A 14,572-nucleotide genomic window follows, 5' to 3' on the forward strand; every position below is an offset into this window, starting at 1 on the left:
TAAGAACATCCCGGCTACAGTGGAAAGGTGTAGTAGAACCTTTGAAGGACAGAGTATAAAGATAAAAGTAAAATAAGTTTACGCAAAAAAAATGACCCACCAAAATTAGTATCATAACTCTAAGGGCGCATTCACACGAACGTGGTTTGGTTCCGCATTATTCTATAATGGGCCGTCCGTTCCACAATTTGCGGCAGCTCCGGTCACATAGCATTATATTGATTTATGATGCTATGTAACCCTTACAGTTCTGGAATGTATTGGATAACACTGACAACATTATGTCAGTATTATCCAATACTTTCCAGACCTCTAAGGGTTACATAGCATCATAAGTCAATACAATACTATGCGACCCCGGCAGTACTGGGAGTTGAGGACAGGAGCTGTCTTATACTCACGCAGCGAGTCCAGAGTGCGCAACTCGCTCGTCTGAGAGCGGACTACAAGTCTCAGCTGTACAGTACAATGCGATTGCTGATACACACAGGATTTTCCCCCTACCTGTGCAATGCTCTGCAGACATTTCCTCACAGCCAGCATAAGAGTACAGAGGAGAGAACGGTGTTTCAGATCTGCGTTTGCAGGGGTGAGGAGGGAGTGAAAATCCTGTGCACAGCATTTGTCTCTTCGTTGCCTGAAGAAGCAGACCCTCCAACCCCGAGTCTGTGCTGCTTATGGTAGAAGGGGTTAAACTGTGCTGAAGAATCCAGTGGGAGGGGAGACATAGGGCAGACAGCTCAGAGCAGGGAAAGAAGCGGACATCACAGGTCATGTGACGCTCCGCTAACTAGGAGAACAGGGCCACTGTAGATGAAGTAAGTGAACTGAAAACCCTTTAGATTTGCTTAGTTAGAAACATACAAAGAGCAAAAAAAAACAAAAAAAATATATAAAACTTTGAGAACCCCTTTAAGGAGGCAACATGATGTGGCTCTTGTTTTTTTCTTAATATGTCTAAGGATTTAAGGGGTTTAGCATCCAGTACATAATGATCACTTATCCTCAGGATAAATCAATATCAGATAGGCGGGAGTCAGCTGTTTGAAGAGGAGGCGGTTTTAAAGGGATATTCCAGTGTACAGCATGCTGGATAGGACATAATTGCTTGATCTGTGCAGTTTCGACCAGTTGCACCAACCATAGCTAGAAGGACTTTCAATTGAGCAGCGGTCAAGTATGCACCCTACTGCTCCACTGACAATGTATGGTAAAAAGCAGAGCATAGAAAGACGGGAGGCCCCCTTACACATTAGATGGTAGGTCGGATGGCAGGGCACAGTTGGGTTTTAAAATGCCCGCTTCATTTGTTCAGCAGGTGAGGTGTTTGGCAGCGGATTATTACCCATTCAGAAAAAATGTACATTCAGCTGAACTTGCACTTGTATGGTGTCAAGAGGAATAGCTGCCGGCCGAACAGGCGTTCTGTGGGCAGAAATGTGTATGGCCGGCCTTACTGTTAAGGGGCATTCACGGGAACGTATCATTTTTGCAGTCTGCAACTTGCGAATCTGCAAAACATGGATACCGGCCATGTGCGTCCTGCCTTTTGCAGATCAGCATGTCCTGCTCTTTGTTAGAGATGTCTATTCTTGTCCACAAAACACACAAGAATAAGACATGTTTAATAAATTTACTATTGGGGGGGGGGGGGGGCGACATACAGATGCGGACAGCATGCAGTGTGCATAAATGAAATGAACGGGTCCACATCCGATCCACAAAAAAATAAAAATAAAATGCACATCAAAACTAGTCATGTGAATGCCCCTTTACGCTAAATTCCCAAGACAGAGTGCCCCTCTGTCACCGTTTCCACCCCAATCCTGGCACTCAAAGAATGAGACCAGCCAGCAACCCTTGGCTACACTCCTGCTACATTATACAGTGATCCCTCAAGTTACAATGGCCAAGTTGAAACCAGACTCAAGTTTTTTTTTCTTCCTGGCAGTAAATCCACATAATGAAACTGTATAAAGATTAAAACTATATTTATTTTATTGAAAAGGTTTAAAAGGTGTGTGGTTATAAAAATACATTTCAATATAAAATTTAATATTTTAACAGAAATCACACTTAAAGGGTTTCTACCACCTCGTTTTGAGAAATTTAGCTGTCAGACACTAGCGATCCGCTAGTGTCTGCTCTACCAAACAATGCTATTATAATAGCTTTTTGTGCAGCCGTTTGCATAAAAAACTAACTTTTATCGATATGCTAATGAGCCTCTAGGTGCTATGCGGGCGTCTTTTCAGCACCTGGAGGCTCGGTCTACCTTCACAAAATGCCGCCCAGCGCGTCCCTCCAGCCCACCCATCTCCTCTGGAATGCGATTCTCCCTCTGAGTCAGCGGACGAATTCTCGCGCATGCGCCGTGCGTGTCTGTCTTCGGCGCAGTTAATGTCTGACCGCTTTCTGCACAGACATCTCCACGGTCAGACATTAACTGCGCCGAAGACAGACGCGCACCGCGCATGCGCGAGAATTCGTCCGCTGACTCGGAGGGAGGATCGCATTCCAGAGGAGATGGGTGGGCTGGAGGGACGCGCTGGGTGGCATTTAGTTAAGGTAGACCGAGCCTCTAGGTGCTGAAAAGACGCCCGCATAGCACCTAGAGGTTCATTAGCATATCGATAAAAGTTAGTTTTTTATGGAAACAGCTGCACAAAAAGCTATTATAATAGCATTGTTTGGTAGAGCAGACACTAGCGGATCGCTAGTGTCTGACAGCTAAATTTCTCAAAACAAGGTGGTAGAAACCCTTTAAAAAAAAGAACAAAAAAAAAATAAAAATGATCTTTTTTTTCCTGAAGGACCAAGCTGGTTTAAAATCAGCAGTGGATCTGCATAAAACATGAGCAGCACGTTTCTCTCATAACAGGCTTCTAGTAGGCGTTCATGACTTTTTCTCTGCAGCACGTAGAGCTGGGGATATAAAGAATACATAGAAAATTAAATATACAGTATATGTAGTACCTTGTACTATTATCATATTTTACAGATTGTCAACCATTCTACAGTTCAGAGCCGATGATTGGAGGCAAGCTTATCAGAACTAACGAGCAGTAATTGTGAAGGGATTATGAGCTTGAAGCTCTGTGCTCTGATCAGTGCTCCCTGTGAATGAGAAACTTGATCAGTGCTGGCTGTGGATGAGTGTAAAGGGGGAATATTAATCACCAATATTTATGCAAATATCGATAATTAATATTCATAAATGGGAGGAACCATCTTGTGATAACTCCGCCCATTTATGCCTTTATATAATAATAACAATACTTTCGCTATGCTCTACACTGATCACTTATGCTAACTGCATGCGCCTTACTAACTCGCTACCGCTAACAAGTACACGCTACACAAAAGGGTACAAATATAACAGTATTTATTACACCAAGCAATACACTAACAATACACTACGCACGCAGTACACTACAATACAGCACTAAATATACAATCCTAAACTACACTACACATTCCCATATTCCACCCATAAACTAACTAGACAATTCACACATACAAGTATATTAACAATCCACCCCACCTGACTATATACTGTCCCTACGGGGTATGACGAAGGGTTATAAGGATTTGTTTGCAGAGCAGAAGCATGCTCTACAGGACCAGGGTAACCAAGGCAGGGAACCAGGGCCACCAGGGTACAGGGGTCTAGGGGGGGGGGGGGTGTACCAGGGGAGAGCAGGCACACAGGGAACCAGGGGTTAATCAGGGTTAACCAGGGGTGTGGAGTTCCAGGGGTCAATAGGGGATCAGGGGATTTAGGGTTAGGTTTACAGGGAACAAGGGGTGTATAGGGTCAAGGGTATCAGGGACCAGGACTCACAGAGACCATGGTCCATAATAGGATAGAGATGGGGATCAATGTAGGGGTAATAGGTAGGGTTGCACAGTGGGGTATGAAAGGGTTAGGGATCAGGGTGTCAGGGAATAAGGGGGTGATACTTATGTCCAGGGAGGGGTCTCGATCCTCACTGCGGCCTCGAGCGCCGATCGCGCTCTCCTAGATGAAGGGGGGGTCCGGTCGAGTGCTCTGCTCTGAGCGCAGGGCGCGCTCTCCTCCACGTGGGGGGCGGCAGGGGGGGGGTCCCGCACCGCTTCGTCCGGAGCGCAGGACGCACTCCTCTTCAATGGTGGGGGGCCCAGAACCTAACTCTGGAGTGCCGGGGCCGCCGGATATTTATCCCCCGGCGGCCCGCACTCCCGCGCCACCAGGGGGCGCGCGCGCGCCCCCATCCTCCACGTGGGCCGGCGCAGTGATATGACGTCACTGCGCCGGCCAGCACATCGGGGACGCGCTGCAGACAGGCGGGAGAAGCCTTTGATCTCCCGCCTGCTGCACCTCGCATTCCGGACAGTGCGATGGTAATCGCATTGTCGGAATGCACATAATAGAAGGAGGAGAGGCTTCTCCCCTTCTTCTATCATGTGTAATTATCTCCAGCAGCGCTGAGGATAATTACAACAAAGGGCTCAGATTCTGTTGAATCTGAGCTCTTTGTATCCATCAGGATGACCGGACCCTTGTCTGGTCATTCTGATGTAATTAGCCAGATTGCATCGGTGTGAATGCTTGGGGCACATTCACACCGATGCACCTGGTTTCAGTTGTAGGAGGGGGGGGGGATATATATAATATACATGCGAATTGATGCTTGGGGCACATCCATACACATGTATACATTAATCATATCTAAGGGGGATTATATAAGGGGATATATAAGGTGGCACAGATAAGGGGGCAGAAGCCCCTACACTATCAGGGGGCACAAGCCCCTACACTATCAGGGGGCACAAGCCCCTACACTATCAGGGGACACAAGCCCCTACATTATCAGGGGACACAAGCCCCTACATTATCAGGGGACACAAGCCCCTACATTATCAGGGGACACAAGCCCCTACATTATCAGGGGACACAAGCCCCTACATTATCGGGGGACACATATTTCCCACAGGGGCCAGCATGAGCCCCTGGGGATCACCATGGGCAGACGTGCACAGATGCTGGGCACATCTGTGCACATCGTCCCATGATGCTATGTCTCATGTATGCACATATATACCATACATGCCCGCACGTGTTTGCAGGCATGCATGGATATATATGCATACATCTCAACCGTTCCTCAACAATGAGAAACATGATTCTGCACCAGTCAGACAGCACAGAGCTCTGATCTCAGTCATTAAGATCTCTGCTTGTCTCATATTGCTGCCTTCTATCCTTACACACTTCCAAGGTTGCAGTGTAGTCAGCTCGGTATTTCACTTTTACTTTCTTATGACTGTCATTGTGCAAATGTAGCCCACAACAAATTCTGGGACACAAGGCACCTTTTACTTGACTGTGAGACTCTGAATGGCAGTATGTGCTGGGACTTGTAGTAACACACCTGCTGGAAAATCTGTGTCAGGATTTCATAGAAGTTGGCCTAACAGCAGGAAAGTTGTTGAAACAAAAATAAAAAATAATTATATACACACACAAAATACACCCTTGTTTCATCACTTGCATCTCTAGCAGTGCTGATCCGATGATTCTTGCCAGTTTTCCCTCTCTGGTCTGGGGATCACCAAAGAGTCAGAGCTAGACCAGCAGATGATAAAACAGTATTGTTTTATTCTATTTTTTAATGTTAAAGTACGTTTTTGCTGTTTTGTTTTTATAAGACAACCCCTTTAAAGAAAATCCGTAAGCACACCCACCTCTTGGAACCCCTTTCAGTGGTGCCTGGTAGCTAGTTGCTGTACATACACAGCAGCCCATTAAACACTGAGTTCCCTCATATAGTCAGCAGAGTTCTCCCATAATCAGTCAGTATCATTTGTTTCAGTATATACTAGTGTACAAGGGTCAGTTCATAAAGAGTTTTTTTTACCGCTGATTTAGGAGCATCAAAACAGACTCCCATATATGTCAATGGGAGCAGCACAAGTGGAAAAAAGAAGCATAGAAAAAAGAAGAAGCAGCATGCCGTATGTTGTGGCACAATCCACTCTACAATCTTTCTTTGGAATGAAAAGGAAGGCTCAAAAAAACTAAACAAACCTTTCCATACAGGTCAGTGCTTTTTTTGCTTTGGTTTTCGGCACGGATCTGCTCTAAATACCACAAGTTTAAAAAAAAAAAAAACACAAACCACAAAAAAAGTGTGGGAAAAAACCCCAAATGTGCATTATACAATAAATTTTGTAGGCAGATTTTCAAAATCCGCCATGTGAACATAAAATATACCAGTTTAAGGTAGCTTTAGCAAAAAAAAATCGAAAGTGTAGTGTATACGCAGGTGAACTTATTTGTAGAAGAACAAAAATGACTGACTTCAGTGGACACAGTTATTACCTATACACTTTTAAAGTTATCTACAACTCTCAGAGGACAGAAACCATATAATTGCAACCTAATGAAATCAGACATTTGGCTCACCAGATTTTCTTCTTGTTCTAGGCTTCGACTTCGGCGAGTCCTTTGGCTGGTTGCCCACATCAGACCTGAGCCTCCTTGGCCTGGGTTTAGGTGTAGGCACATCTTCTTTCTCTTGTTTTATAGCTTTTCCTCTTCTTGATGGAGTCTTTGGCATTGGGCTTCGGTGGGACTGTCGCCCACTGACCTTCACTTCAGGGTCTACAGCTTTCTTTCCTCTTGGTAACCTCTTTCCTTGTTCTCCTTTATTTCTCATTTTAGCGTCTTCAGTTGTATTTTCAGTCATTTTGGCCCTTTTCCTTTTTACAGCAGTTTCCTCTCCTGCTTCAACCTTCACTTCTTTGCACTCTTTCTTCACAGCTGTCAATTTGCCCCTTGTAGATTTCCTTTTAGTTGCATTAGGCTCAACCTATATGGCAAATAATTATTTCCAGTTAGACACTTCTTTCATTTAGACCTTTTTTTTTCTCAGACAAAAATCAAACACAAATGTTCAATCAAGATCTTTCCTTGTTATCATCTAAGCACGGTAACCAGGCAAGATTAATTTAGATTATAGGAATATTGTAATACAACATTAATATTCTGCATTTTCCACCAGTCTCCCTCTACAGGCTCCATCACTAAATATTAGTTGTCCCGAGCCAGTGAGTGAAAATTAGCTGCAATGATGTCTCCCATACACAGCACATGGAGAAGAGGAGATCCCTCTCTTGTCGATCTGTAGTACCACCTGATAAACAGCAGCAGCATAGAGTGCATTATACAGCAAAACGGTGCAGAGTGGCTGTGAAGCCAGTGAAATAGAAACTGCAGTAGCATCTCTGTGTGGGGGAGAGAGCCAGAGACACAATCTGCAGCTCCTTCCTCCCCCTCCATTGACTTATGTACCCAGATCCATCAGTGAGCCGATCTGATCTTTCAAGACAGGTTTTAGTTATGAATGGAGTGTGAATGATCAGTGTTGAGGCAGGAGAAGATTTTCTCCGATATTTAAATATACAGCAAGTTTCTTAAATTTGTTTGTACTATTGATTTATGCAAAGATTGCTGTAATGACTATGCCTATTTAAAGGGGTTGTGCAGCCTGTTTGTATTGGCGCACGACATCGTTGAATAACTTCAGTAATTGATTATTACAGTGAAAAATCTCGGAACCAAAGCAGAGTTTGGTTCCAAGTTTTGAAGTGTTTTTTCACAGTAATAATCAATTACAGAAGTTATACAACGAAGTCTCACGCAACTTCGTGAATAACTTACTTCGGCTCATCGGAGCCCGTACATTCTAATACTGTAAGGAGATGAATCACCATACAGTATTATGACAATTTTTTTTTGCAAAGTGGCTTCGAATGTAGCATCCGAAGCTCGCTTTGCTCATCTCTACTGGTGACCTACCCTGAGGACAGGTCATCAATATCTGAAGCCTGAATAAAACCCCTTTAAGTACAGCAATCCGGCAATGTTATATGGAGATCGGACAGTTCTATCAGCACACTTCATGTTAACATTACTTTTGGATTCCTTTTCTATAATTTTATGATAATTTAGAATATCTGCTATTGATCAGCTGGGATTGAATTGCTGAAGAACAGAAATTTCCCTATAAAACATACATGTATAAAATACTTTCAGTTAAAGGGGTTGTGTCATCTCCAGTTATCAGACAGTGGGGGCCTATCCTAGCCACCAGTGTTTGGGATGACACAACCCTTTCCATAAAATAGTACCTTGACTGCTTTGATATCCACAGATTTGCGTTTGTTTCGTGCTTTCTTCCCTAAAATTCAGTCCAAATTTTAATAAAGTCAAAGGATTCACAATGCATACAACGCTATATTTCCTGTAAAAACAATGGACACCTCAGCAGTAGCTGACCCCGTTATAATGGGGTCTGTCGGTGACCTTTATTGTATGAATAATCCCACAATACATTGTGGTTTCTGTTATAATTGGAAACCACAAAGTAAGGGCTGCATTACACCGACAGATTATCTGACCAACTTCTGTCCAATCAGACCAATAGTTTGTTTGTATAACAGACCACCTGACCAGTGATAATACAGCACTAAATGTGAACAGAGCCTTGATTGGGACTAATTTTATACAACAAAAAATATAAATGAAAAAAAAATGAACCTAAGAAACAGATTAAAACAGCAAATTGAACAAATATGCCTTTGTTTAAACAAATGGTTCGTTGTCCGATCTTGCAGTCTTATCTTATGTACATCCTTCTATCTGCCCCCTCTTCTATAGTGAGTAAATGAGGGAGAAGGTGGAAAAGAGTAACACGACTGCAGGATCCGACTACATAGGATTTATCGGACACATAGAAGCCGTATACACCCTGGTAGGATTTAGTTATATCAAGACCACTAATAAAATTGCCTCTTTATTTGAGAAATAACAAAAAAAATATTGTACATCTAGACTTTAAAGAGCACCGGTCAGCAGGATCAACTCCATTAAACAAGGCATACTGCCTGGTAGAGTTGGACCTGCTGATTAAATGATACCCGACTTGTAAAAATCATTTTGCGGTTTTCATGAAGAAAATAAATAAATGGGGGGACATTTACTAAGACCTGCGTTTTAGACGCTGGTCTTAATATCCCCTAGACCTGGCAGTGGTTCCAACGTTATGAAGAACCACCGGCCTCTCCGTAGCTTCGGCGCATCCAGAGCCAGTTCTAAATGTAAGACAGCTTCCGAGAGGTCTTACATTTCGACCCTTTTCTAACACTTGAAACAAGTGTAGAAAATGGTGAGATGGGCCTGTCCCCTTCCCCGCCCACTTTAGACCTGGCTTGAGTAGGGAGAAGTCGCAGATTGCGGTGCAAAGGACCTCTGCACCGTAATCTGCGCCAGAAATACGCCTAATTTAGTTTCATAAATGACCCCCTATTCTTTAACCCTTTCAACCCTGGGAAATGTTTGTTTTTTCACTCCCTGCCTTCCCAGAACCAGAAGTTTCTAATGACACAATTTTATACTGCTTTCCCTATGCAGTAAAATAGACTTGTTACCTTCATTCTCTGGGTCAGTACGATTACAGCGATACCACAATTATATAGTTTTTCTTGTGTTTTCCATACTTTGAAAATAAAAACTGGAGAAAAAAAAAATTCTCTTTGCATCACCATATTAAGAAGACTGGCACTTCGCAGGAAGTTCAACCAAAGATGCGATTTATTGGTCACATATTATAATTCCATAGTGACGCGTTTCAGCACGAATGTGCTTTCATCAGACTACAAACATCTCACTCAAGCTTTATATACACAAATTAAATACAGAGGAACTGACATCATTGGTAAAGCTCCTCCCCCTCATTGACGATAGTAACCATATCATCGAAATTTTATAATCGGATATAATCCAATATTCGGTAATTAATCCCGCTGGGGAAAAAAAAAAATATACATTTGTAAAAATTCGTATAAGCAGTGTACTTCATGGTTACTATCGTCAATGAGGGGGAGGAGCTTTACCAATGATGTCAGTTCCTCTGTATTTCATTTGTGTATATAAAGCCTGAGTGAGATGTTTGTAGTCTGATGAAAGCACATTCGTGCTGAAACGCGTCACTATGGAATTATAATATGTGACCAATAAATCGCATCTTTGGTTGAAATTCCTGCGAAGTGCCAGTCTTCTTACTACATTGTTTGATTGGACGCCATTCCACTGACACGTGCACCGCTAACTTCGAGAAAAGGTAGTGCCGACCTGTTATCTACTGCATCACCATATTGTCACAAACTCACCTGTCTCCAGCGGCGCAATCTCCACCGTCAACACAGCTATGCCGGGAGAGACGCGCTGCTAAGCCAGGCCTCCTGGTGACGATACAGCATCCTTAGTAACAGGATGCAATGCGGTGTTCCTCCCCACAGCTGGCGTGTGCTGGAGGAGACTAGCAGGGGGCTGATTGCTCAGCTGCTCTATTCCTATGTGCTAGTGTTTCTGACTAATGGAGTGCTGAGTCATGACCTATCAGGTTCTGATCCTGGAACTCTGTGCTCTATTTAAACCCCTTCCTGGCCATACAGCAGTGCCAGTGAGTCTGACTCACTAGCTGCGTTTCTGTGCTTTTGGATTGCTCGTTCTGACCACTCTGTCTCTCATTTGGTACGGCGTAGCCTGTCTAGTTCTGACCCATTTACGTATGACCCTGTTTTTGTGTTGTTTTGTCTCTTGGCGTTTGTGTGTCTGCACCTTAGTAGTATAGGGACAGTCAACCAGTTGCAGTCTTGCTACCTAGGGCTTGTACTGCAAGTAGGAAGGAAAAGCGACTAGGTTCTAGGTCAGGGCTCACTGTCTGTCCCTACCTACGGGCCTTACACATATTCTGACATCCACAACTTTTTCATAGTTTTGTCTACTGAGCTGTGTGAGGGCTCATTTTTTAGGGGGGGATTTGTAGTTTTTATTGATATAATTTTGGAGTGTGTATGACTTTTCGATCACTTTCTTAAGAAACTATTTTTATTCTTGGGAAAGGGGGGACTTTAACAAGCGACTGTTAGATCGCTCGTCCATTTAGACTGCAATAAATGAACATTGCAGCCTATGGCAGTTCCATTGTGTTCCTATGGAGCCCTGCCACCTGCAGGCCTCCATGAGAGCTACTGCTGTAGTAGCCTCAGATCCTTCAAAGGAAACAAGTCTACTACAAAAAATAAATGCCAACCTGGATCGCCACATGTGGTAGCCATTTGGACCCCATGAAAAAGCCGCCTCAGATGCCATGGTCACAACTGACCATGGCATCTGAGGGGTTAAATGTCTGATCGTCGTTATCGCTGATCACAGACATTAGCCCTAGGTCTTTGCTGTATGAAACCTGAGGAACCTGGAGGCTACTGTGTCCGCTGTGCTCTGCAGCAGGTGCCATCTTCAAAGCCCCGACCAGCGCCGTACATGTACAGTGCTGGTCAGGAAGGGGGTTAAGAAAATAAGGGCTCGAGTGCAGTCAGCTTTCCAGTGCTGGCCACACTACTTGGTGCACTGAAGCCCTCATCTGCATAAAAAAAATAAAAAATAAAAAAAAAGTCTTTTTATTCTCTAGATTTTCATGTTAATCAGCAGGAGCAACCCTACCAGATATCATACATGGTATAATAATATTGATCCTGCTGACAGGTGCTCTTTAAGAAGAGAATTTGCCATCAATCTCACTACAGTTTTTTTTTTTTGAGAAACAGATATAGATGATGAGACAACCAGTAAGGAGAACGTTACCTTTTGGAGCAAGTGGGCCTGGTTCTCCCTGCAAAAGAAATTTTAAAAAAATTATCAGAACCCAAAAGTTAGTAGCCTCAACTCAAATTCCCCTTACTACAAACACAAGTTACCCTGCACACATCTTATGTCTCACCTGGAACCAGACTGTCCTCCCATTGCTGTCTCTCAGAGATTTCATTCCTGGAGCATTGTAACACTGCATCCACTGCATCAGGACAGTATAGTCATGTGTATGCGCAGGGTTATAACCTTTATCCGCTGACGGAAAAAAAAAAAAAAAGTAGATAAAGGGGGCCTGATACCACTGCATATATCCACATGGTTTGGATCAGAACCTCGTTAAAGCAATTTAGTCCTACCCAAATGAATGACCGCCAAAGGCACAGAGTTACAAAGCTGTAAAAAGTCGGGATTTTCTTTCTTGATCTTGATTTTCTTACTAAGAGAAAGGTCTCCGTTCTGAAACAACAGCACGTACCAGTGAATATCTATCCCACAGAAAATGTAAAGGGGTATTCCGGCAATATCGTGTTATCCCCTCAGTCTCCATAATGAAGTGCAGCTAATAACGGGCAGAAGATCTCAAGAACTAAAGTAATATATAGACCGATACTGGGGGCTCCCTGTACCCCAGTACTGTGCTCAGAACATAATCAGCGTCAGATTAATATCATCCATAGCAACTTATCTTCTATTAATCGGCGAGGCCAGGAGCACACAAGGCTGGTTTTATCCATTTTTTGTGGCTTTTTTTGTCTTTATGCATATACAGAAATATTATAGCCCCCCCCCCCACACACACACACACACACACAATGACAGTCCTAATGAATTTTTTAATAAGTGGAAACATTTTATAATAAAAAATAATAATAATAATTATATCATGCTTCACCTCACCGAATTTACATGACTTATATTAGAAAAAAGTGTAATATGTGCTCGTTCTTAACACCATAGCTGTCAATGCATTCATACCAGAATACTTAAATACACTCCCCCATGCAGCTCTAGGTCTCCTGCTTCCTGCTTCACTTCAGTACATGATAAAAGTATCAGCCTGCAGCCACCACTAGGGGGAGCTCAGTGCATAGGAATTTATATACAGTAGTGAACACTCAAAAGGCTATGGACACTTTTGTGCACTAAACAAAAAAAAATAAAAAAATCAATAAACCCATACCTTACCGTAATGCAGCACATAATAAAATTGCACTTGTTTATTGGTATCAGCTTTGCTTCCCATGCCCTCAGAAATGCTCTTCTATAAGTTTTGCTGACTGCTGTCATCTCCTGTGAGGCTCTGTGGATTTCCCATGCACAGCACAAGCTCCGCTGCCCCGCCCCCACATCCTGTTACATAGCACAGCTAGCAGCCACTTACATACAGGCTGCTGGAACCTGCAAGTAACTTGGTAGTAAGATTTCATTCCAATCCACAACATGGTGAGTCTTACAGTATGCTACAACCTGTAATAAGCAGATCTATTTCTCACTTTCTATTCTGTAGAAAATCCATTATTTATAGACACAATAGCTATTTCTGCTGTTAACGTTAGTGCAGCGATCTACAGTCAGAACCATGGCGTTATAAGCAGGATATAGATCTCATTACTGACAGCTCTCAGTCCATGCACTCTCTTCTGAACACAGTATTGTGTGCAGTCTACACAGTGAACTGTCACTTTTCCCACACAGATTAGTACAGTGTGACGACACACAATGCTATGTACACGGTGGGGGAGATTTATCAAAACTAGTGCAAAGGAAAACTGGCTTAGTTGCCCATAGTAACCAATCAGATTCCTCCTTTCATTTTCCAATGAAGCTGTGAAAAATGAAAGGTGGAATCTGATTGGTTGCTATGGGCAACTAATGCTACTTTCACACTCGCGTTTTGGCTTTCCGTTTGAGATCTGTTCAGGGATCTCACAAGCGGTCCAGAACGGATCAGTTTTGCCCTAAAACATTCTGAATGGAAAAGGATCCGCTCAGAATGCATCAGTTTGCCTCCGTTCAGCCACCATTCCGCTCTGGAGGCGGACACCAAAACGCTGCCTGCAGGGTTTTGCTGTCCGTTTGACGAAGCAGAGCCGTCCTGGCACACAATGTAAGTCATTGGTGACGGATCCATTTTCTCTGACACAATAGAAAACCGATCCGTCTCCCATTGACTTTCAATGGTGTTCAAGACGGATCCGTCATGGCTATAGAAGACATAATACATAATGCATGCGGTTGTATTATTGTAACGGAAGCGTTTTTGCAGATCCATGATGGATCCGCAAAAAAGCGCTAGTGTGAATTAAAATCACTGAGAGCAAGTATCTTAAAACATAACTTTTATTTATGTATTTGTAAAAAAAACAACACCACCCATGGATCCAATAAAGATCCTTTTGACAAATACCACGAGCTATCAACTACATAAAGGCTGAAAAAGTGAGGTGACAAAGGCAGCAAACAGTCGGGACGCGGGAAAATTAAAACTATCCCTTCACTGAGCCCTTAGGCCTCTTTCACACGAGCGTGTCCGGATTAGGTCTGGATGCGTCCCGGTGCATTGGGGCAAACCCGCGCGAGTAGGTACGCAATTGCAGTCAGTTTTGACTGCGATTGCGTTCAGTTGTTCAGTTTTTATCGCGCGGGTGCAATGTGTTTTGCATGCGCGTGATAAAAAACTGAATGTGGTACCCAGACCCGAATTTCTTCACAGAAGTTCAGGTTTGGGTTCAAGGTTGTGTAGATTGTATTATTTTCCCTTATAACATGGTTATAAGGGAAAATAATAGCATTCTGAATACAGAATGCATAGTACAATAGGGCTGAAGGGGTTAAAAAAATAATAATAATTTAACTCACCTTAGTCCACTTGTT

General features: G+C 43.2%; 1 protein-coding gene across 4 annotated transcripts in view; it reads right to left on the reverse strand.

Moving 5' to 3' along the window:
* Positions 1-2,804: 2,804 nt before the first annotated feature.
* The window catches only part of LOC120985707 (endonuclease 8-like 1), a 91,336-nt gene continuing 79,568 nt past the window's right edge, over positions 2,805-14,572 (reverse strand). For all 4 annotated transcript variants that reach the window (XM_040413806.1, XM_040413808.1, XM_040413805.1 and 1 more), the window contains exons 5-10: positions 12,055-12,154; positions 11,829-11,953; positions 11,693-11,720; positions 8,176-8,225; positions 6,449-6,854; positions 2,805-2,925 (exon numbers count right to left, since the gene is read on the reverse strand). In XM_040413806.1, coding sequence (XP_040269740.1) covers positions 2,897-2,925; positions 6,449-6,854; positions 8,176-8,225; positions 11,693-11,720; positions 11,829-11,953; positions 12,055-12,154 — 738 coding nt within the window. In that variant the 3' untranslated portion in view covers positions 2,805-2,896. The remainder of the gene's footprint in view (positions 2,926-6,448; positions 6,855-8,175; positions 8,226-11,692; positions 11,721-11,828; positions 11,954-12,054; positions 12,155-14,572) is intronic.

This window comes from Bufo bufo, chromosome 1 (genome assembly GCF_905171765.1).
Source record: "Bufo bufo chromosome 1, aBufBuf1.1, whole genome shotgun sequence".
NCBI classification, from domain to species: domain Eukaryota; kingdom Metazoa; phylum Chordata; class Amphibia; order Anura; family Bufonidae; genus Bufo; species Bufo bufo.